The sequence below is a fragment of the Cynara cardunculus genome, assembly GCF_001531365.2.
Source record: "Cynara cardunculus var. scolymus isolate 2C chromosome LG 12, CcrdV1, whole genome shotgun sequence".
In the NCBI taxonomy this organism is placed as follows: Eukaryota; Viridiplantae; Streptophyta; class Magnoliopsida; order Asterales; family Asteraceae; genus Cynara; species Cynara cardunculus.
Window position 1 is genome coordinate 3,100,939 of NC_037539.1, and position 20,608 is coordinate 3,121,546.

Sequence of the window (20,608 nt, forward strand, 5' to 3'; positions counted from 1 at the left end):
AAAGATGCATGTAGCATTATCCTTTATACAATTATAACAAATTATATTTGTTGCATTCTAAACTATTTCAAAAGAAATGGCATGACCTGAAAACCAGTACTGGAGTTGTAATGCTTAACGCAGCTTCAAAGAACCCACTTACTGTATTTTTTCTTATCATATCATTTCTAACTCATCAAATTGAAAACCTGCAAAAATTTTCAACATATAAGACCCCTATTGTGAGTTTCATGTATTTTTTCAACATCAATAATTATTATATAAAAGTAAAAGAACCATAAAAAATAATAGTTTATATGAAATTCAAAATAAGAATCAAGGTTTCCATACAAGAACCGGAAGAATAAGAACGTATATAATTTGTAAGAACCATCTCCAATAATAATTCTTACAAGAACCTCCATTTGAGATGCTATGATAACGTAATCTTACAATTTACGAAGTACATCCTTGTTTGTCATTTTCTTATGCGACTTGTCGATCGTTTGACTTGAGATATAATCACAGGATTTCACATAATAAACATGGTTTCTCTTTATTGAATGATTGTATCTGTTACATAAACGAATCATAACTGCTTTGCAACTAAAACCGTCTCTTGTCCCTCCCATTTTAAATTCAATATTGCAAATACCCACCCTACCCTTCACCAACAACATTCATCCACAAAATCATTCTTTCATCTAAGATTTCACCCACACCCACATGTCTGAAAACCGAGCAGATGGTTCCGTTACCGACCAATGAGCTTTACGGTCCATGCACCGCCAAAGTAAAGACCCAAAAGGGGTCCCGCCAAAAGCAACTGAGTAAGTGGATCAGTTGACGGAGTCACAATAGCAGCAGCAACAACCGCACCAACCACCACGTATCTCCATATTGACAACATCTGATCCCCCGACACCAAACCAACTTGTCCTAGCAGCAGTTGTATCACCGGAACCTATGTACGTACACATAAAACTATCAAACTTTAACCAACAGGTCATTGTCATTGGCCCATCAATATCTTGGTTACCTGTATAACCTAGCCTCACTGGAGGTCAAGGGTTCAAACTTCATATAAGGTGAGAGTGAGTATTTACCGTATATGAATAATATAGATACAACACCTCAAGAAGGCAAGAAGTTTCAATATCACATAATTACATGTGATACAACACCTCCAGAAGGGGTCGTCACTATATGCCGGTCAATGCAACATATGTTGTTTTGTATATGATTACGTGTTTGTATCACACGTAATCATGTATGATCTTGGAACTTCTCACCTTCTTGCAAGCTGACTCAAATGCTATATAGAGTAAATTACAATTTTCGTCCCTGTGGTTTGCTAATAATTTCGATTTTCATGCCCATGGTTTGCAATTTATTGCTATTTTCGTCCCTGGAAGGGACCAAAACATTAAAGAATTGTGAACCACAGGGACCAAAACACCAATAAATTGTAAATCATAAGGACGAAAATAGCAATGAATTAAAAACTATAGAGACGAAAACCACAATTTCTAAACCACAAGGACAAAAATCACGATTCTTTAACAAACCACAGGGACACTATATACTTAAAAAAATACCAACTTACATTTGCAACTGATCTGTCTCTATTTGATTCAGGACAATAAATACTCCACCCGTTTAGGGTTGAGCATATATGTTCTCTTATTTTGAATTGTTTCTTCTTTCTTAAGTGTTGAAAATAATGTAATCCAAAAAAAACGAATACATATTTGAAATTGAACACGAGTAGAATAGAAAACGATCAAGAATATTTGCCAAAAACGATATAAATACCTGGAAAGACAATCCTGTACTGAACATTAGCACGAGCACAAACTCAAAGTATTGATCAATTGACCACAAAGATTCCACAACCCCTTCTGCATAAGTAACGAAGAAGTTCAAGGCAGCTGGAGTAAGAACCGAGTACGAAAACGCAATGCCTGTATAAAAAAGTATCGAGGATCCTAGCACGATTGGGGCCAGAAATCTCCTCTCCGATTTTGTTAGTCCTGGCAGAATGAACGCTATGATCTCGTATAGAATCACAGGGCTTCCTAAAAGAATGCCACAGTATCCAGATACCTACATACAATTTTTCATAAAAGTTTGATTATAAAGTTGGAACTTTGAGACAAATGCTACAAATGGAAGAGGGTACCAATATATTTGTAGGGGCAGCTTCTTTTGTTAACCGTGTAATTAGTATTAACTTTACAAACTGGGGTATTTTCGTCTTTTTATATATTTATATTACATTGCTTAATTTATCTCAAGCAATCATCATAATTTTTCTCTATCACTTAATTATCACATTCCATAATTTATCTCATTCCTTCTAAAATTCAATAGTTTCAACTTTGAACCTTCGTTTTCTGCTAATAATTCACACTCAAATCACAATAATCTTGCAACAAAAAGAACATGTATGAACCTTTAACAAAAATCACTGTTTCAAACTTTTTGGTTTCACCTACGAACTTTGTGTAAAAATTTTCGAACAACCAAAGTTCATACATTAAACAACATTATGAAATTTAAACAAAAATCATCGTTTCACCTATGAACTTTGTTAAAACTACCTTAATTATCTCATTCACTTTCTGGTTTCACCTACAAACTTTGATTAACTTTTTGGAACAACCAAAGTTCATAGACAAAAAGAAAGAAGTTTAATTTAAAAAATAATCAAATTTAAGGGATAATTGGAATTAAAACCGAATCTAAGGGATAAATGAAATTAAAATAGAATCCAAGGGATAAAGAAAATGAATTTAATTCCAAAAATAAAACACAATTTGTTCCAAATTGCCCTTCATTTAATTTCTTTCCATTTTCATCATTTTATAACCTCCAATTTAACCATAACCTTTGATGAAAAATGAACGGTTCAGATGAGTTTGTAAAACTAATACTAATTAATCGGTTAACAAATGATTACACCTCTATATTTGTAATAAGATCAAAAATTAGATATTGAAGTTACTGTTTGACCCCAAAAGTCGAAAGGTATATTTTTGTTTGACGAACAGAAAAAATAATGTGAAAATTGATACGAGATCAAAATGCATATGGGATCAACGCTGACCTTTATAGTTGTGAAGAAAAACTCTCCAGGAGCCAACTGCAAGAATCGAACACCTTGAGTTCTAACAGGAGCTTCGAGAAGCATTATGAGTTCCTTTGAGTACACAAAGCATCCCATGATGGCCGCTCCAACAGCCAAAACCGACACAAATAATCGTTCTCGCAGCTCTTCCAGATGATCGAAAATACTCATTTCTTTATCTTCTGGTAGAAGCTCCTTATCTGGATACAGAAAATTATAGAGTGCGCTCCCCTTTTCTGGATTAAGGTTCTCTTCTGTTATCTTATCAGCCACCTCTATAAGCAAAATAGCAAACAAAGAGACCATGAAACCGGAGACTAAGTTCAGGTTGGATTTAGCAATAAGCAAACAATGAAATTGCAAATACCAAGGGCTCGTTCATTTGGCACCAAACTTATTCGGTAAGACATATTTTGATTATGACTGTTTGTTTCTTCATTTGATCGAGTCCTAATGATCCTGCTTGCATCTTAATGAGTCATACAAATATGTACATTCTGATTTATTTGTGGACAGAAATATCCATTTCTTCTTCAACCTAAAATCTCCTCCCACACCTTTTTTTGTTAAATTTCTTTCTCTGTTTTCTGTTTCCTTGTTTCTCTTAGGGACCGTTTAGCAAACGCTTACCCAATAAGCAGTTACCGGCAGAGCACCACCCTAACTTATCTTATCGGGTAACATCCTCAGCCATCAAAATGAATTGTTGGTAAACATTTTTTACCCGGTAAACACTTAGCAGGTAAGAGTCTTCTTCCTCACTTACCGGGTAAAATTCTAGGTCCTTGTCATGCTCATCTCTAAGGTAAGTGACACCCGCTAAGCACTTACCCAGTAAGCGATTGGTAAATGGCCCCTTAGTTTTTGTATATTTTTTCTTTTGCATTATTTTAATGTATTTTCCCTTCACATTGTTATAATTTGATTTTGTTACTTCTTTTTCTTAATTGTTTTATGGTTTATCACTTGTAATCAAAGTTGTAATAGGTGTATATTTAGTTTTTTAATGTATTTTTTTTAAATAACTATGATCATTCTCTATGCTTTAAAATTGTACAAATTTCCTAATGACATGCTAAAGTTTGCTTAAAATGTTCCATATATAAGACTTATCAAACAACATTTCTCCATCTAGCATCAAAAGTAGACGGTCGCTTTTTATTCATAACTTGAATGGTCATCCAATGCTTTTCATCTACTTTTATCAAATAAACCCCTATGATCATCATTGACTTGGATCATTCACACATCAAAAAGAAACAACTAAACTTCTTTTATCAAGTCAAGAAGATGCTTGACATTATAAATATCCCACATAGAGGTAGGGTCTAGGGAAGGTAGGATGCATAGTTGTTAAAAGCACGCCTAGGCTTTGAGGCTCATAAGGCACAAGATCTTGGGCTTTTTCAAAGTTGAGGCTAGGCGTATTCACGGGGCTCACTAAGGACCTGTGCCTTGGCTGAGGCGCAGTGTAGGCCTAAACGTGCATTATAAAGAACTATTAAATACCCATTCAAACCCTCATATTAAATAAGTTCTCATCTTCTTATCTTCCAGACTTCTTAAAACAAGAGGTGAAAATAGATGATATAAGTAAAACCCTAATAGCCAGACCTTAAAACTTCTCCCTAACGGCTCACGCTTTAAACCCTTCTCCCTTCTACCTCTATCGAAGTACTGTTGGTTGTTGCAGTGGAGGCCTGTACTTGCAACATATTTGAGTTGTGTGTAACTGTGTGTGTATATATACTTCTTTTTATAAGATGTGCCTCACATTCCTGAGGACCGCGCTTCACGCCTAGGCCCTAGGAACCCTTTGTGCCTAAGTGCGCCTTGAGCCTTTAACAACTTTGGTAGGACGTAGGCAGATCTTTTACCTCTACCCCAAGGGGTAGAGAGGTCGTTCCGTGAAGACCCCCGACGTGCAAAGTAGGATTATGTTTATATACAACAAGTATGCAAGAAAAGTAGCGTGACATGGTAAATAGTGCCAAAGGAAGAGGTCTTCCCACACACAAGCCTCTATGGTGTCACTATGTCCACCTAATGGTAGGCCTACCTGCGAGCAACAATATAGTTCAAAAAGTAAATTTAGAAAGTACATATGTTAAGGATCCTCTTAACTTATGATGCTTCAAACTAGAAAAGAATCCTCTTTGTCAATTACTTAGTGCAACTAGATGGTGATATTCTTTTCGTCCAAAAGTAAATGTGACGTTTGACCGAGCACATCATTTAATATATATGATTTGATATTCATCATATGTCCAAAATATCCTTTAAAAAGATACAACCGGGAATTTTTGACCAAATCAATGCTAGCATATCTTGAATAGGTTACTAATGAGCATAGACATAATTCTGGATTGGAACTTTGTTAAAAATGGAAATGTAGGATTAGTTCCAGGACATCCAAAAAAGGAAATTATGGGACCAAGAAAGTATAGATAAACTATACGCTTTATTCATTCACCTCCATTCTCCACTACCCTTTTTGATCCTCAATACCTATTTATTTAGCCTTTTCATTGATCCAACATCCTTGTTACAGTGTATAATGATTCTTTCACTGGGCATGCAGAGCGATGAGTTATGATCGAAACATTTGTTGCACATCACTTAAAAAGTAATGTCCAAACAAAAGCACAGGAGTACCCTAGGGGCATAACAGAGGCAATGGTCTTGAAGTGAATTGAAGAGAAAAAGGTTATTACGGTATCTACCAGATTACACCTGTGAATCATGCTCTGTACAGATTAAAACAATGCATTGTCTATTGAAGGATGAAGAAATTACAAAAACTAACTAATATTAATCAAAGTTCCAATCCCATAAGTGTCCCAATGGTTCCAATAGGCTTCCCTAAAAGTTCAAGTTCATTAGGTCTTGTTCCCACATCAAACAACAGCTGAATCTCAACTATTTCCCTGTTCAAATCTTGCCTTAGGAAACAAATAGTCAATTTAACTCACCTAGGCCTTTGATTATGAATCAAACAAACGCCAAACATGTAATAGAAACTTAAGGAAATGAAGTCCATAGAAAACATAGATAATCAACAAAAAGGAGGTTTGCATCCACGATTGATTCATTTCATACAATTGATTCATTTTGAAACCACCGTATCTAAGTTTTTGTTGTGGAGAAAGATATTATTCTGCCAAAAAAAAACTTCCCAAGAATGGAAAGATGTTGGACAACATGTGCCAAGTATTTGCATTTACATTTTCATAAATATGTCTAAAATAAGTTAAATATCTGGTTCTTGCAACTTGTTCGTAGTTAGTTTGCAACAAAAACCAAGTACAAAAGTACATCGCTCTTTCAACGAAGTATCAAATGTTCACAAAGTTAAAGAACCAATTAACCAACATATTCCAGAAAATCATCCAGTACTTTCATAGATTGATCTGACAAAATATACAACTAATTCCATTAAACCCTAAAACACAACAAAATTCAACGTAATCACTCAACAAGATCAATCAGGTTAATAACAAATTCGTCAAATAAAAAAGAAATACATAAACGCAATACAAGAATTCTTCAAGTATGTAAAGATAAACCAAAAAACCCTAGGCCTAAATCGATTAAACAACAAGAATTCAAGTTAGGCTGTAACTTACTAGACTTATCTTCAACAACTGCTCCTGTACCCCCAATACCAAGCTTTCTTTGCATATCCCTCACATCTTCAAGAGCAAAGCAAACGACTCTATTAACCTTGTTTTGCCTCTTATTTGAGACATTCAAGTAGGTCTTTCTTTGATTGATCTGCAAAGAATTTGAATGATTTGTTCTTGAACTCACACAGTTGAAGCAATTGTTTGTGTTGAGCTGCAGATTGACGAGAGCGTTTGTACTTGCCATTTTTCTTTATTTTTTCAAGTGTAATTTAAACTCCAATTTTCTGGGCTTTTACTGAAATTCGATATTGTATACTCATGAACATGACCGGTCCGTATTTATACACATTAGAAGGCATGGTGCATGTTAGCAAAACCACACCAACAGTGCTCTAATCTTGCGCTCGATGTTCTTTTTCAGGAAAATGTGAATACACCCCCTTATGTATTGTAGGATGTGAAAAGTATCCCATTATTTTGAATAATTACGTCTCACTACCTTCAAACTTTTTTTTTCTTTCTGAATACTTCTTGAGGGGAAAAAAAGACAAAGCATAAAAAACTTGGGAAATTGCTCAAAAGGACCATTTTATCGGACAGATTTACCTCGAATTCATTTTTCTCCCAAAATTTTTAGAATGTCACTACATCCGCAAGTAACATCTCCTCAACTAGCAGATGGGTCAAAATGTAAAAAAAGTTTTTGAACATGGTCCGCAAATGCAAGTCTGTAAATTAGTTAAAGCTACTTGCCAAGTATTTGGAATTTCACAGGTTTGGTCCTTATACTTGCAGAGCATGTTCAGAAACTTCTTTTTTATATTTTGACCCCTTTGCTACTTACGAATGTAAATGACAATTTTAAAAATTTGAGAAAGAAATGACCAACAGATAAATGTATAAGGCTGAAATGGCTACTTTGAATAATTTCCATGAAAACCTTGTCAATTATTATTGTAAATCAAACCAGCTCAACATATCTCATGCAGAGATGAGATCTAAAATAATTTATATGTATTTTTGAACTTTTACATTTTATGAGTCCTGTAAAAAAAATTACAATATAAACGAATTAAGAAACTTTGATGCATAAAATTGTAAAACAATAAAGAAATAAAAGAATGAAAAGTTGTTTGTGATCATCTATTAGTTTAAATTGTATAATGACAAATTGTATTCAAATATTGATTTTGTAAATTGATCCATAAATTTGCTTCAATCAAAAAATTATCGTTGTACCAATATTTGAACTCCACCATAAAAAAGGCAGGCTAGTGGATCGTGTACTAGAAGGGGAGCTTGGAAAAGTTAGTAAGCATACTTAAGAGAATCTTACTACATTGTCATATTTGTATCTTTTTAACTTCTCTTGTCCAAGCTGGTGATGTTAACTTCTTGGAGAATGCCTTGATTTCTTAGGTTAATTTCAGATAGGGTTTCACGTCGTGTTTGGTGGTTGGCTTGTACTAAGAGGAAAATATTTTCATGATATAATAGAGGGATCTTCTTTTGAGAACTCTCTAAATCGTGTCTCCGAGAACTAGTATATATGTTATTTCATATGATTTTTTTTTCATCTATGACTAGAATTTAATATAGTGATTAACATATATTTATTACATATATTTATTTTACAATGTGTTTGTTTACATGTACTCGGTTCATAAATGTGAACCTTTTTTGCATGTTTGTAAAACAAAAAGTACATCTAAAATAAGTTTCACAGTGTGAACCAAATATATATAAAACGAATATATTATGGAACAAATATATGTTTCAATATATTAAATATTATACTTAGATAAAAAGAAATCATATGAAACAAAAACTTAAGGTAGAATTTCTCACGAAACTCACAATTTTTTAGTTCTGAAATGATTAAACTCCATTATACCAATTATGAATACAAGTTGAAAGTGTAAATCCAACTTATATAATTAATTGACCTAAAACAAGGGGAGACTAGTTGCACCCCTATACATGCTAAATGCACCCCGAACCTGTACTTTACTCCTCACACAAATCAACATCGAAACTTTTTTTTTTTATATTTTCAATGCATAAATTGACCTAATTTTAACATTAAAGGAGTGCAAATAACAATCCATAAACCAATGTTTTAACTATCATATATAGGAATATGACATTTGATTGATGACTTATTCTAAAAAAATTAGTAAATTAGCAATCATATATCTGAAACACCCTTTTAAATAGATTTAGGAATTTGTTTCTTTCAAAAACAATAATATTTTGTTGACCCATGCAAATAATAACTAGATCACATATAATTAAGTTGCTATTATTACTTGAGAAACTGGATCATACTTGTTACTAATATCTACAGAAAAACCACATCGAAAATAGAAATAGATCATAGTTTGCATTGAAAACCTTTTGCAATTGGAGCCAAGAAACATTAACTTCCATATCACATATTCTTCTCCATTCTATTCATCATATGAAGTGATTAGATGACATGTACATAAACAAGCAAACAAAAGCTAACAAAATATGTAGGGTAGATCGTAGATAAAATTTTAGAACAAATTGAATACATATAATGCAACAAAATTGTGATATACATGAAATCTGTAATTTAACCAGAAAACTTGCACATTATATATCATGATATCTTAATAAAAACAAACGAATTGTGTTTAAGTTTCTCAATATACTTTGCCAAAAGTAATGACTAGATGCAAAGGGGGAAAAATAAAGTTTGCATGAGAGCAGAGATCCAGTGTAATCGCACCTGCTATCCTACCGTGCGCCGTCACTTGAGTTTTTCGACATCATCTTCTTGAATTCTTCAAAATCGACGCAACCATCGCCATCGGAATCCGCCGACTTAATCATGTTCGCACAATTATCAACGGTGTAGCTCTCCCCCAGCCGAGTCAATATCTGATGCAACTCGCTGGCGGAGATCAGTCCATTATTGTTCAGATCGTAGAGCTTAAACGCTTCCCTGAGATCATCGATCCCGTCGCCCTCAGATTCTCTAGCGATTCCTTTACAGAATCCGACGAACTCATCGATGCTAATGAAACCGTCGGAATCGGTATCGACTTCAGACATTATCCGTTTCACCTCGTCGGGAGACGTGTCGGATCCGAGTGCCTTCAGGACGTGAATGAGTTCCTCCTCGGAGATCTTACCGTCTCCATTGGCATCGAAACGGTTGAAAATGCCCTTCACTTCTTCCCTGTCGGTCGGGAAAACCGATAGCTTGCTTTTTTCCGTCGCCATTTCTGCAAATTTTGCGATCTGTTTTTTGTGTGTGTTGGAACAAACGAGGGATGAATATGGAAGAAAAGGAGGCGTGAGAATGTGAGGTGGTAAACTGCCAATGCATGGAAGGCTCATGTTTACGTGGATATATAAAACCATCCTTTTTATTCGGTCGTGATTATTCAAATCATTATCTGTAGTATAATAGTGTTCCAACCGTGGTTATGTACTGTTTGTAATATCTCTTTAAAAGAAATGTTATAGATTAAAATTTAAAGTTTAATTTTAAAAAAATTAGGCAAATGTATCTGGTAACTACTTATTAACATTAAAAGTTTTTAAGAGAAGTTGACAACAATTTTAGAACATCTGCTAATTTAAGTTATCTAACTATGCTCGAGAATGATGTTACATAGTATTCTTACAAATATTTGACTAATGTTAGTAGTTTGTTTAATTAGAAGTCACAGTTCTAACTGAAATCTCATATAAGGTAACAAAATCACGATGTTAATTTTGTAACAAATTTAATTGAAATTTCATTTGAAGTTATGGAAAAAAAAACGTTTTATAATATTTCAAGTGAAAATTAAAGGAGTACTTAAGTTATAGCAACAGTTGTAAAAAGAAAGACAACTCTATGAGGCAAACCACATTGTTTGACACAAATGCATCAAATCCACCTTTCTTATATATTTCATTTTGTTCAAATCTTTCAACTATTCACTAATGTGGATATCTCAAACTCAACCACAATTAACCAACACCTCAATACTCAATTCTCATGATGTCACCTCAAATATCTTTGTTTTTTCTTATATATATATATATATATATATATATATATATATATATATATATATAGATTATAAAACATTTGATAAAAATTCTTAAAAACCATTCTCTATACATGAAGTACTGTTTATTGATATATATTACTTAAAATTCAATATTACAAGTAAATTGAACGTAAGTACAACTTATTAAAGCTTCATGTTTGAATTCGTGTAACTAACTACAGATAAACATTTCATTTTAAATATAAAAAATCTAAAATATAATTAGGATAATCATTGATTTCTAACAAAATACTTAATTATTATTTTTATAAAAAATTATATTATTAAACCAAAAATAAAAAATGAATTAAAGAAATATACAAAAAAACGAAATATTTTAGATAGTTTGTACTAATATCAATATTTTTTTTTCATTTTTTATGATATATTCATATTTATATTTTATTCAAAAATAAAAACGTTATCGCTTTCTCAAAACTACGTAAGACCATATTATAACATCGACTAAGACAAAAATAAATAACACTAAACATTAAAATCGAGATGTATCTCGCTGCATTGTGCGAGTACCCTTCTAGTTTTACAAAATGCATGAAATAGCAACCTATTTTTACAATTTTTTTTTATTATAGCATTACTTTCAATTTTTCTTATTACAACAATGTACTTTCAAAATATTTTCTATTAGGGCATCGTTCTTTCAAAAGTTTACTCATTATAGCATTGAGTAACATTTTTAATTAAATTTACCCACTATACCAGGTTTATTTGTCATCTCATCATCCATATAGGCTGTCCACATATACAATAGTGTTGACATGACATTTCTTATTATAATAACAAATATCTAAAATTTATTGTAGAGCAGTTTAATTTTGGTTCTTAATATTTATACTTTCAATTGATCTTGTCCTTAAATTTTAGAATTCGGAGTTAGTCCCTCATGTTTATCAAATTTTAAATGGTTTTGGTCCTTATATCTAACGGTCGTTAGAATTCTATCTAACGGTGGCTATGTATGTCTTGTGTTTGTTAATTACTAATAATAGTCAATCATTTTCACTAATTTTCAAATTTTATATTAAATTAAAAAAAACATATTACATTTGTAAATTTTTAATCGTAAAAAAAATAAAAATAAGGATAACCCTCACCTTTAGTTTTTTCATTTTTTACAATCTAAAATTAGAATATATATATTTTGTTCTAATATGATGAAAAGAGTAAAAATGGCTAAACACCCCTTATTTAGTTGGACTTAATGGATAAAGTTAACGATCGTTAGACAAAGGCACGAAAACCATTTGGAATTGACAAACGTGATGATACCCGTTGAAAATTGTGAATGTTATGGACCAAAATTAACCTTTACTCTTAAAATTATATGGAAATGCAAAATAGATCTCATGCACCAAAATAAACCACTGCATTAGATACGTGCATCGCTATATCCAAAGCTATTAAGTTGTTTAAACTGAAGCAATTATTTGAATGATATGGCCATCGATTTATCATACCACACCATAATTTATCATAGTCTATAATATATCAAGCACGTATAACTCTTATCCCCAAACCTCATCTCAGGATGTCAATACTGGACTCATTTGATTTGGTTTATCTTTGTTATCTTTTTTATAATATAATAATATTATCATTGTGTGATTAAAATCACGTATCATTGTGTGACTAAAATCTTGTATTTGGTCTTAGGATCAAGAATCACTCGCAAACAATGGAGGTGTTTGGGATTGCTTATTTGAAACAACTTATGTTTTTCTACAAAAACACTTATCAATTTATTATAAGTTAAAATGGTTTAACTTTTTCAAAAACTCCTTATCACCAGTTTGACACCGATATAAGTTGTTTATCCAAACACTCAAAAATGCTTATTTTAGATATCACACTGAAATAAGTCAATAAGTTGTTTTTATAAGCAATCCCAAACACCCATAATATATTAATCAGAAAAATTGAAAAATCAAGCTTCCAACGTTTAATTGGTTGAGGTGATTTACCTATATTGTGACTTTCAACTTTTTAAATTTTATACAGAGGTTGTGGTATAGTGGTTAAGGTTTGATTAAACATTTTTCATAAGGGTTGTGGTATAATGGTTGAGATATGATAAAACAAACAAATCTAAGTAGTTTGTTTGTTATTTTTAATGAAACACCAAATGCTTTCTTTTTCTTCTTAGGTTGTTTACCAACAATTTGAGTAAATACTATTTGGATTAAGAAATTCCGATGGAATGCTTATTTTTTTTTTAACCAACAATTTCAGTAGACGCTATCTAAAGTAAGAGATTTTGATCAAATAGTTCTTTTTTTCTTTTTTACCAACAATTTTAGTAAACACAGTAACAGTCTAAGGTATCATTTGATGGGCAGTAATGGAAATGATTTGGGGATTTGGAACTAAAATTCATTCTAATCCTATGTTTGCTTTGTAGGGTTGTTCGGATTTGAAAAATCTTAAGATGTCTTTGAAATCTCTCGAACATATGATTTTGAAATCCCATGAGGATGGTTGGATTACAAGGAATTTCAAACGACTTATATATAAATAACCTTTTTAAAATATGTTAAAAACGTTTTTTTCCAATAATAAATTAACAATAAGATGATTCAATTATTTTTATAATTAGTTGTAATTTGTTTTTAACAAATTATTTATAATAATGGATTTCAATTTCATTCAAATCCCTTTGATTCCAGATTCTTATATGAAATGTAAATCCCTCAGAATCATTTTATCAAACCAAACATGGCCAAGAGATTTTGACCAAGTGGTTTCTTTTTCTTCTAAATGTTTAAGATTTGAAAAGAAAATATTGTTTTAACATATATTCTTTTCAATAAATTTCAACCAATTCTTTTAACATGACATAAGAAGGCAAAGTCGTCAAAAAGCATCATAATCTACACATTCGTTGCATTCTTAATATAGTTGAGCATCTCCAACAATTATGTTACAACTTTTTTAAAAAAAATAAAGTATTAAAAATTAAAATCTTATAAAATATTTATTCAAATCCAACAACCATTCTATTCTAACAACTATTATATACACCTTTTTTATATCATGAAATGGTTAAATCATGCATCGAAGACATAAAAAGTTTTTTTCAAAAGCTATTTTTAAAGAATCAATGGAGCGAGAGATACAGAAAAAGGTTTTGAAGAGAATTCTAGTATTTTACCAAGTCATTCCTAAAGCTTTTGCAAAACGCTATCAATATCCAATGCAAAAAACTTCCATTTTAATAGATTACCCCCGTAATTCCGTGGCCTTCATAGAGACTTCACAAGGTCACAAAATGCCAATGAAACGAAACCAAATTACACAAACAAGAACAAAACTCGATGCTCATTTGCACAAAACTAGCCTTATACGTACGAATCTTTTAAAAATGTATACGACCCATCAGCTTTAAGATGGTGGTGTGTACATATTCAAGGGTCAGTTCTTAGTTTTCTCATCGTCTTTCTCGATTATTCAAACAAGTCTAGAATTACAAGCACAAGGCAAAATGGAAGCAACTACCTTAATAGGTGTAGCCTTTGACGAACATTCCTTTCTTAGCATCATCGCTTTCTCCATCAGCAGAGTACTTCCCGAGCTGAGCCAGGGAGTTTGCTTTTGCACGTGATAGAAGTGCTTTCTGGCCGGCTTCAACGTTCTCTGGCCGTCCTTGCCATGTCTTGAGCACGGAGTTCTGAAGGGCACGTGCATACGAGAAGGACACATGCCATGGGTTGGGGCTTTGGTTCATCGCATGTAGGTTTAGTGTAGCTTCCATTTCAGATTGACCTCCTGACAAGAACTGCACAACCGAAATTCTAAACTAAGCTTTTCTCGTCTCAACCATTTCATCAATGCGGTTGAATTTTAATTTTGAGCAGTTAGTTAAGGAATCATGATATGGTTTCGTTAACAATAATATCACTACCATCATATACCACCACGTGTGGAAATCACAGGAACTAATCTTAAGAAATTAAACCACAATCATCAAATCGGTGTGTGCATACAGGATAAGACGGCACGGAACTGGCAAGAGTGAGCTAGGTGGATGAAAGAATTATAGGTGGTTTTAATTTGAGATGGGTGGTTTAGTAATTTACTTCTCTTGTCCCACCTCCGTGCTTTATTTTCCATCTTTTTTGGTGGGAAAGAAACTGCATGTTTTTGTCATCAGTATAGTTGTTGCGCAAAACGTGGGACAACAAGTTTTCGTTCTGTCTTGTTCCATCTTGTCCCGCAATACCAAATGCACCCTAATTAAAAAACACCCTTCCTTCCTACTTCTTTGTCCTCTGACCCCTAGTGTATAAATTGTCTAATTCTCAGACTTAATCAAGTATTTTCCCCAAAAAAGGTGCTTCTCAACTCTCCTATGTGATTCATACAAGTTATATCATGTTTCTCCAATTAATCAAAGATTCAAATAGCTTATATTTTGTTCAAAATAGCTACTTTTCTTTTGGCTCAAATTTAACTAGATGTGGCAATGTTTTCCTGATGTTCTAGTAAAGGCAAAATAACTATAGGTCAGGCTGAATTAGTAAGTATGTGTGCAAGGAACTTAAAAACGTATTGACTTCGATCTTGAGAAAAAGAGATGTGATGGACCAGGTATAATTACCATGATTCCTGGAACTGCAGGTGGGACCCTCCTCTTCAGCATGGTGAGTGTATATTTGGCAACGGTCTCCGGGGAAGCTTTTTCCTTGTGGTCAGCCCCTGGTGTAACCATGCTGGGCTTAAGCAAAATTCCTTCAAACATAACATTGTTTTCTGCCAAGTAATAGAAGACCTCTGACCAAACTCTTTCAGCTACTTCAAGTGTCCTCTCAATGGGGTGGTCGCCATCAAGAAGAATCTCGGGCTCCACTATAGGCACCAACCCATTGTCCTACACAAAACGAGAAGTATACTCAATTGCAGCTGACACAATAAGTCAACTAAATTATCATTGTTTCTACAAACATCAAGTTTTTCTTGATCTAAAAAACTAGCAGATAATAGAGGATCTTTATGAGCCTAAAAGTGTCGAGTTACCAGTGTATGCCAATTGGGTTTCCAGGCAGCAACAAAATTTTACAGTAATTGCTACCAAAAATTACATGGCAAAGTAAAAGTAATTGTTTATGTCCTTGGTTGATTGAATGGGAAACTACAAAATATCATGAAACAAGTGAGGCGGATTTGTGAGCAGATGATGAAAGTAATACAAACCAGATGTCCTCAAGGAACCTTTTCTGGTGGTCTACTTTCCAGTTTTTGATTGGTTGTGCACAAGCATATATGATTAGGCAAGAAACAGTGGATGGAAAACAGTTATCACCAAACCTGGGAAATAGCAGCATAACGTGCAAGTCCCCAAGCAGCTTCTTTCACGGCCAAAGCAGAGGGACCGCAAGGAACGCTGACAACAGTGCGCCTAGAAAGATAGAATAAGAGGATAATCAATACTATGCCATATTAGTATTCTTTGCACTTAAACTGGAAATGTCATCACTGAACTAGAGAGTGTAAGCCAACAGAATGATAGAAGAATGCTACACTAACGATCACATATCTCACCACTTGGCAAAGCGAGCTCCTTGACTGTAATACTCAGCTGATCTAGAAGCCAACCCATCTAATCCTTGGCACCAAGACTCGTTGTTGGATCCTGGTAGGGGAACTAAACCCTGTAATACATGAATTTAACCAGTTAAGAAGTTACAAATATCATCTTCCAAACGGAGAATGAAACTTCTTATCAGAGGGAAACTGGAAGTGCTATAATCATATTCAAGTACGACGTGCTTTTACGAACAAATATAATGGTTACTCATGTACAAGCATCTTTAACCATATATCCTACCTTATCAACTTTGATGCCGGGCACAATGTTTTGCTCACGCAAGCAGTCAACCATCTTCTTTCCATCTGTTGTTGACTGATATAGGGTCTCCTCAAATAGGATGGAACCAGAGATATATTGACCCAAGCCGGGAGTTGTCAACAGAAGTTGTCTATAGGCCTGTCTGTTGGCTTCAGTGTTGTCCAATCCAATAGATGCCAATCTCTTCCCACAAGTGGCATTTGACTCATCAATAGCAAGGATACCTCGACCAGGTGACGCAATTGTTTTCTATTCCACCAAAAGAAAAAAAACAATCAGTATTTTACCAAGGATAAAACATAAATGCTCAGAAATCATAATGAATATCGCTTTTAACATCTTCATGCTCCCCACTTTTAACTTCTTTTTCTTAAGTTTTTCTAAAATCAACAATAATATTAACATATCTTTATTATAGAAGAGGAAGCTTCATTGTATATATAGTTAATCTGGGAAAGAAAATAAGTTGATAAATCAGGCAGGAAAAACTCAAGAAATGGTTTTAAATGGCAATTTATAAAACTTAAAAAAGCTAATAATGCTTATCAAATTTGAATGATAAATCAAAGATTTATGTAACTCAACAAAAAAATGTACAGCAAGTTAGCAATGTACCAAAACTGGTCCGGTGATTAGCGGCACTCTTTACCGCTATTTGATCATGATTTACTGCAATTTACCGCTACTGCAACTATCTCATTCATAACCTTTACAAACTTTGTTACTATGTTTCTTGTGTGGGACTTGATTTGTTTTGCCTTACTTTTTATGTATACTTACATATACAGTATATTAAGGTCTTTACTTATTTATATATACAAATATTTGTATTTATTATATGAGCCTAAATAAATTACCGCTGCACCGCTTTACCAACGCGATGACAGCTATATCAAATTGCTATATAAAATCAAGGTCCAGACTCTGATTTCGTAAAGTGGCAGCGTTAACTGCTTAGTATGTAGTATACCACTTAACCATTGAACATTTAAGTTCGTGTTATACAACTATGAGATGAATTAGTATATGTCTATCCAAGATCACAACACTGCATTGGTACACTTGATGTGGTTTAGCTTGGTTATTATCTTTCATCAATAAGCACAAATGCGTTGAACCACAAAATTCGCAGACGAGTGCTCTAATACTTTGAAAAAATAAAATAACCGACAACACCACTCTCAAACATAAATATAATGTTATTTGGCTGCTTATGATGCAAAAAGGGGCATCACTATTGACTATCCGGCCCACCACAACAGCGATAAACTTAATCGTAACGTTCTTTGTCTTCTTATGATGCAAATAGGGCACGACCACCCCGCACACCACAACAGTGATCAACTTCATTACAACTAAATCAAATTGCAATTAATCTAAACCCTAAAACCAACTACTACCTACAATAACAATACACATCCGTTCGATTAATCAGATCCTCCATACACAACGCGAAATCAGACATCATTTCTAAAATTCCAAAACAAAAATTCAATTCTAAATGAATACAATACTCACAGCGGTTTTGACAAGTTCTTCGGAGTAAGATCCCGCACGAACAACAGATACACGAGTGGCCGGCAACCTGGAGGAAGATCCCGGACGTTGATCGAAGGATCGTTGACCGATCCAAGGTGAAGAAGATGCGTTTAGCTTGACGAAACTTGCAGACGCCATGGAGAATCGAATCGAGATTTCCGATGTGTGTGAATAGAAGTTGAGAGAGAGAGAGAGAGATTTCAGAAGGGGAGTGAGACGGAGGGTTGGTTATAACAAGAAGGATGGCAAGTTGTTCTCTTGGGGAGTCCGCAGGCAGAGTCGGGGACTATATAAAGACAATGGTGGTGTGCGGAACTACCAAACTGTGGTAGGTGTCATTTTCGGTGATTTGACGCTTTTGTCCTCGTTTCAAGATTTTCAAATGACGATTTTACCCTTTTTATGTTACAATCGGAAAATAACCTTCGGACCGTAAGATTACCTTCAATCTTTTGTTGACATCTAAGAATTAAAATATTATTTTTCTTTTTTTTTATATATAAAATTTTGAAAAAGATTTAAACTTAAAGATATTTTTATTTGTCTTTTTTTTTAATATTATAGCATCCATTTTAATATAGGGGCCGTTTACTTAATTGTTTATCCGGTAAGCGCTTACCTATAGGAGTCTACATTATGATTTTATTTTGATGCGTAAAATTTTAGTATATTAAAAAATATATAATGCAACAATTTATTGGGTAAGCGTTTACCTGGATAAGAGTCGTCATCCTCACTTACTGAGTAAGACTCTCCATTCTTTTCATCGCTCTTACCCAGTAAGATTCTTGGTCATTCTCATATTCATCCGATGAGGAAATTTATTCAGTAAGCACTTACCAAAGTGTTTAGTAAACGGCTCCATAATTATTGAAATAAAAAGAATTGTTGTATTTCCAAAATCTTTATTTTTGTATAGTTGTTAAAGATGCTTTAATTTTTTTAAAATAAAGTGTCAAAATTTAAGAAAATACATTTAATTCCAATAGTTATTTAGCTTTAAAAAATTAAACATTAATTATATTATTAAATATATTAAAATAATTTTCTTTCTCTAAATATTTAATTTTAGTGTCTTCTATCGGTAAGACAGAATAAATATTTTTTTTCTTTTAAATAATAAGTTTTACAGATTTCTCCAAATTTAGAGATTTCCACTAAGTATATTTTCTTTTTTAGCATACATTATACCATAACTGTTGGAACAAAAATCTATTAAATCTCCATAACTCTATTTTTGCATAATTGCTGGAGATGCACGAAAAACATTTCTAACAGATTCTCTACGAAAAACATTTCGATGCAATAGTGTTATTTTTATTATATGATTGGATGTTAAATTGTCATAGTAGAGATGGTCAAAATAGACTCGTTTCGGCCTAGAACCGACGTATAACGGCCTAGAACCGACGTGTAACCAGGACTAGGACTAATTGAGACGGTAGGGACCATGAGTGGTCGGACAGTAAGTAACCAATTATGGTTTTTACGAAATTTAAGACCCGGGAACGGTGACACATAGGCTCGATTTTTTTTATAAATAAGTCTTATAAATTATTGATCAAGTCTTTAAGATTTCTATAAGATTTTCAAGTTTTTTTTTACTAAAAACTTCATGTTTATTTTAAGTTTTCCAAGTTCTTTTGGAAGTTTTTCAAGTTTTTTTATGTGTTTCCATACCAATTTTTAAAATTCGTAATTATAAAAACATGTACAATACTTTTTTGTAAAAAATATTTAAAATGTATTTGAATGAATCAATTAGTGCTTTTAAAGATTATTTCAATAAGATATTATCCAAAAAAGAAAATCATCAAACAAGATTTTTTATATATTCAAAATTATTTTTTGGAAAAAGAACTTGGGACTGATTTGGGCCTAGTCTAGGACCGGAACCGGTTCTAAGTAGGGTGCCCATGGGTTGGGTTGATCGGCTTGAAGACATTTGAACAACTCAATCCAATACTTACAGTTTGAAAAATCTTAAACCAACTCAACCTAAACCAAAGTGCAACCCAACCCAACCCAAACCTTATGAGTTGGTCGGGTTGATACTTTGGTACATTAAAATATTCTTCTAACTTTGAATATGTTATTTCTCTACTCATAATTTTTTTTCATCATCAACCATTTGATACAACGTATTCATACTTCTTAAATCTTACGTATATCACATTCAATTAATTTTCTCAATTTACATGTATATGTTCACAGTTAGTAAACATATATACGAATGAGTTATATAGAGACGAAGAATAGATTGAAAATATGTGTATATGAAGAGGGTACGTGACAGTGTAATTGTCTAATGTATATATTAATGGAAACTCAATAATTATATTAAATCCAACAAATACAAGGATATCGGGTTAGCTTGAGTTCAAATAACAGTAACTCA

General features: G+C 33.0%; 3 protein-coding genes across 3 annotated transcripts; all 3 read right to left on the reverse strand.

Moving 5' to 3' along the window:
• Nucleotides 1-509: 509 nt before the first annotated feature.
• Nucleotides 510-7,056, reverse strand: LOC112522560 (sec-independent protein translocase protein TATC, chloroplastic-like). The gene is made up of 4 exons (XM_025131757.1): nucleotides 6,736-7,056; nucleotides 3,089-3,384; nucleotides 1,795-2,085; nucleotides 510-943 (listed from the first exon to the last, which is right to left on the reverse strand). The coding sequence occupies exons 1-4, from the start codon at nucleotides 6,977-6,979 to the stop codon at nucleotides 734-736; spliced, it is 1,041 nt and encodes a 346-aa protein (XP_024987525.1). The 5' UTR covers nucleotides 6,980-7,056; the 3' UTR covers nucleotides 510-733.
• Nucleotides 7,057-9,262: 2,206 nt separating this feature from the next.
• On the reverse strand, nucleotides 9,263-10,061 carry LOC112522422 (calcium-binding allergen Ole e 8-like). The gene has a single exon (XM_025131521.1). The coding sequence runs from the start codon at nucleotides 9,985-9,987 to the stop codon at nucleotides 9,499-9,501; it is 489 nt and encodes a 162-aa protein (XP_024987289.1). The 5' UTR covers nucleotides 9,988-10,061; the 3' UTR covers nucleotides 9,263-9,498.
• A 4,055-nt stretch (nucleotides 10,062-14,116) lies between these two features.
• LOC112522420 (fructose-bisphosphate aldolase 3, chloroplastic) lies at nucleotides 14,117-18,461 on the reverse strand. The gene is made up of 6 exons (XM_025131520.1): nucleotides 18,190-18,461; nucleotides 16,651-16,920; nucleotides 16,365-16,474; nucleotides 16,131-16,221; nucleotides 15,424-15,693; nucleotides 14,117-14,601 (listed from the first exon to the last, which is right to left on the reverse strand). Exons 1-6 carry the CDS (start codon nucleotides 18,346-18,348, stop codon nucleotides 14,323-14,325), a joined length of 1,179 nt encoding a protein of 392 aa, XP_024987288.1. The 5' UTR covers nucleotides 18,349-18,461; the 3' UTR covers nucleotides 14,117-14,322.
• Between the last annotated feature and the right edge of the window lie 2,147 nt (nucleotides 18,462-20,608).

What these genes read in the sequence shown, in the direction of transcription:
- LOC112522560 (XM_025131757.1), bottom strand. Translation starts at nt 6,979, where the DNA reads ATGGCAAGTACAAACGCTCTCGTCAATCTGCAGCTCAACACAAACAAT. An exon ending in TTTTCTTCACAACTATAAAG is followed by an intron (nt 2,086 to 3,088) that starts GTCAGCGTTGAT and finishes AATTGTATGTAG; the next exon opens with GTATCTGGATACTGTGGCAT. An exon ending in GTACAGGATTGTCTTTCCAG is followed by an intron (nt 944 to 1,794) that starts GTATTTATATCG and finishes GTACGTACATAG; the next exon opens with GTTCCGGTGATACAACTGCT.
- LOC112522422 (XM_025131521.1), bottom strand. Translation starts at nt 9,987, where the DNA reads ATGGCGACGGAAAAAAGCAAGCTATCGGTTTTCCCGACCGACAGGGAA.
- LOC112522420 (XM_025131520.1), bottom strand. Translation starts at nt 18,348, where the DNA reads ATGGCGTCTGCAAGTTTCGTCAAGCTAAACGCATCTTCTTCACCTTGG. An exon ending in AAGAACTTGTCAAAACCGCT is followed by an intron (nt 16,921 to 18,189) that starts GTGAGTATTGTA and finishes TTGGTGGAATAG; the next exon opens with AAAACAATTGCGTCACCTGG. An exon ending in CCGGCATCAAAGTTGATAAG is followed by an intron (nt 16,475 to 16,650) that starts GTAGGATATATG and finishes CATGTATTACAG; the next exon opens with GGTTTAGTTCCCCTACCAGG.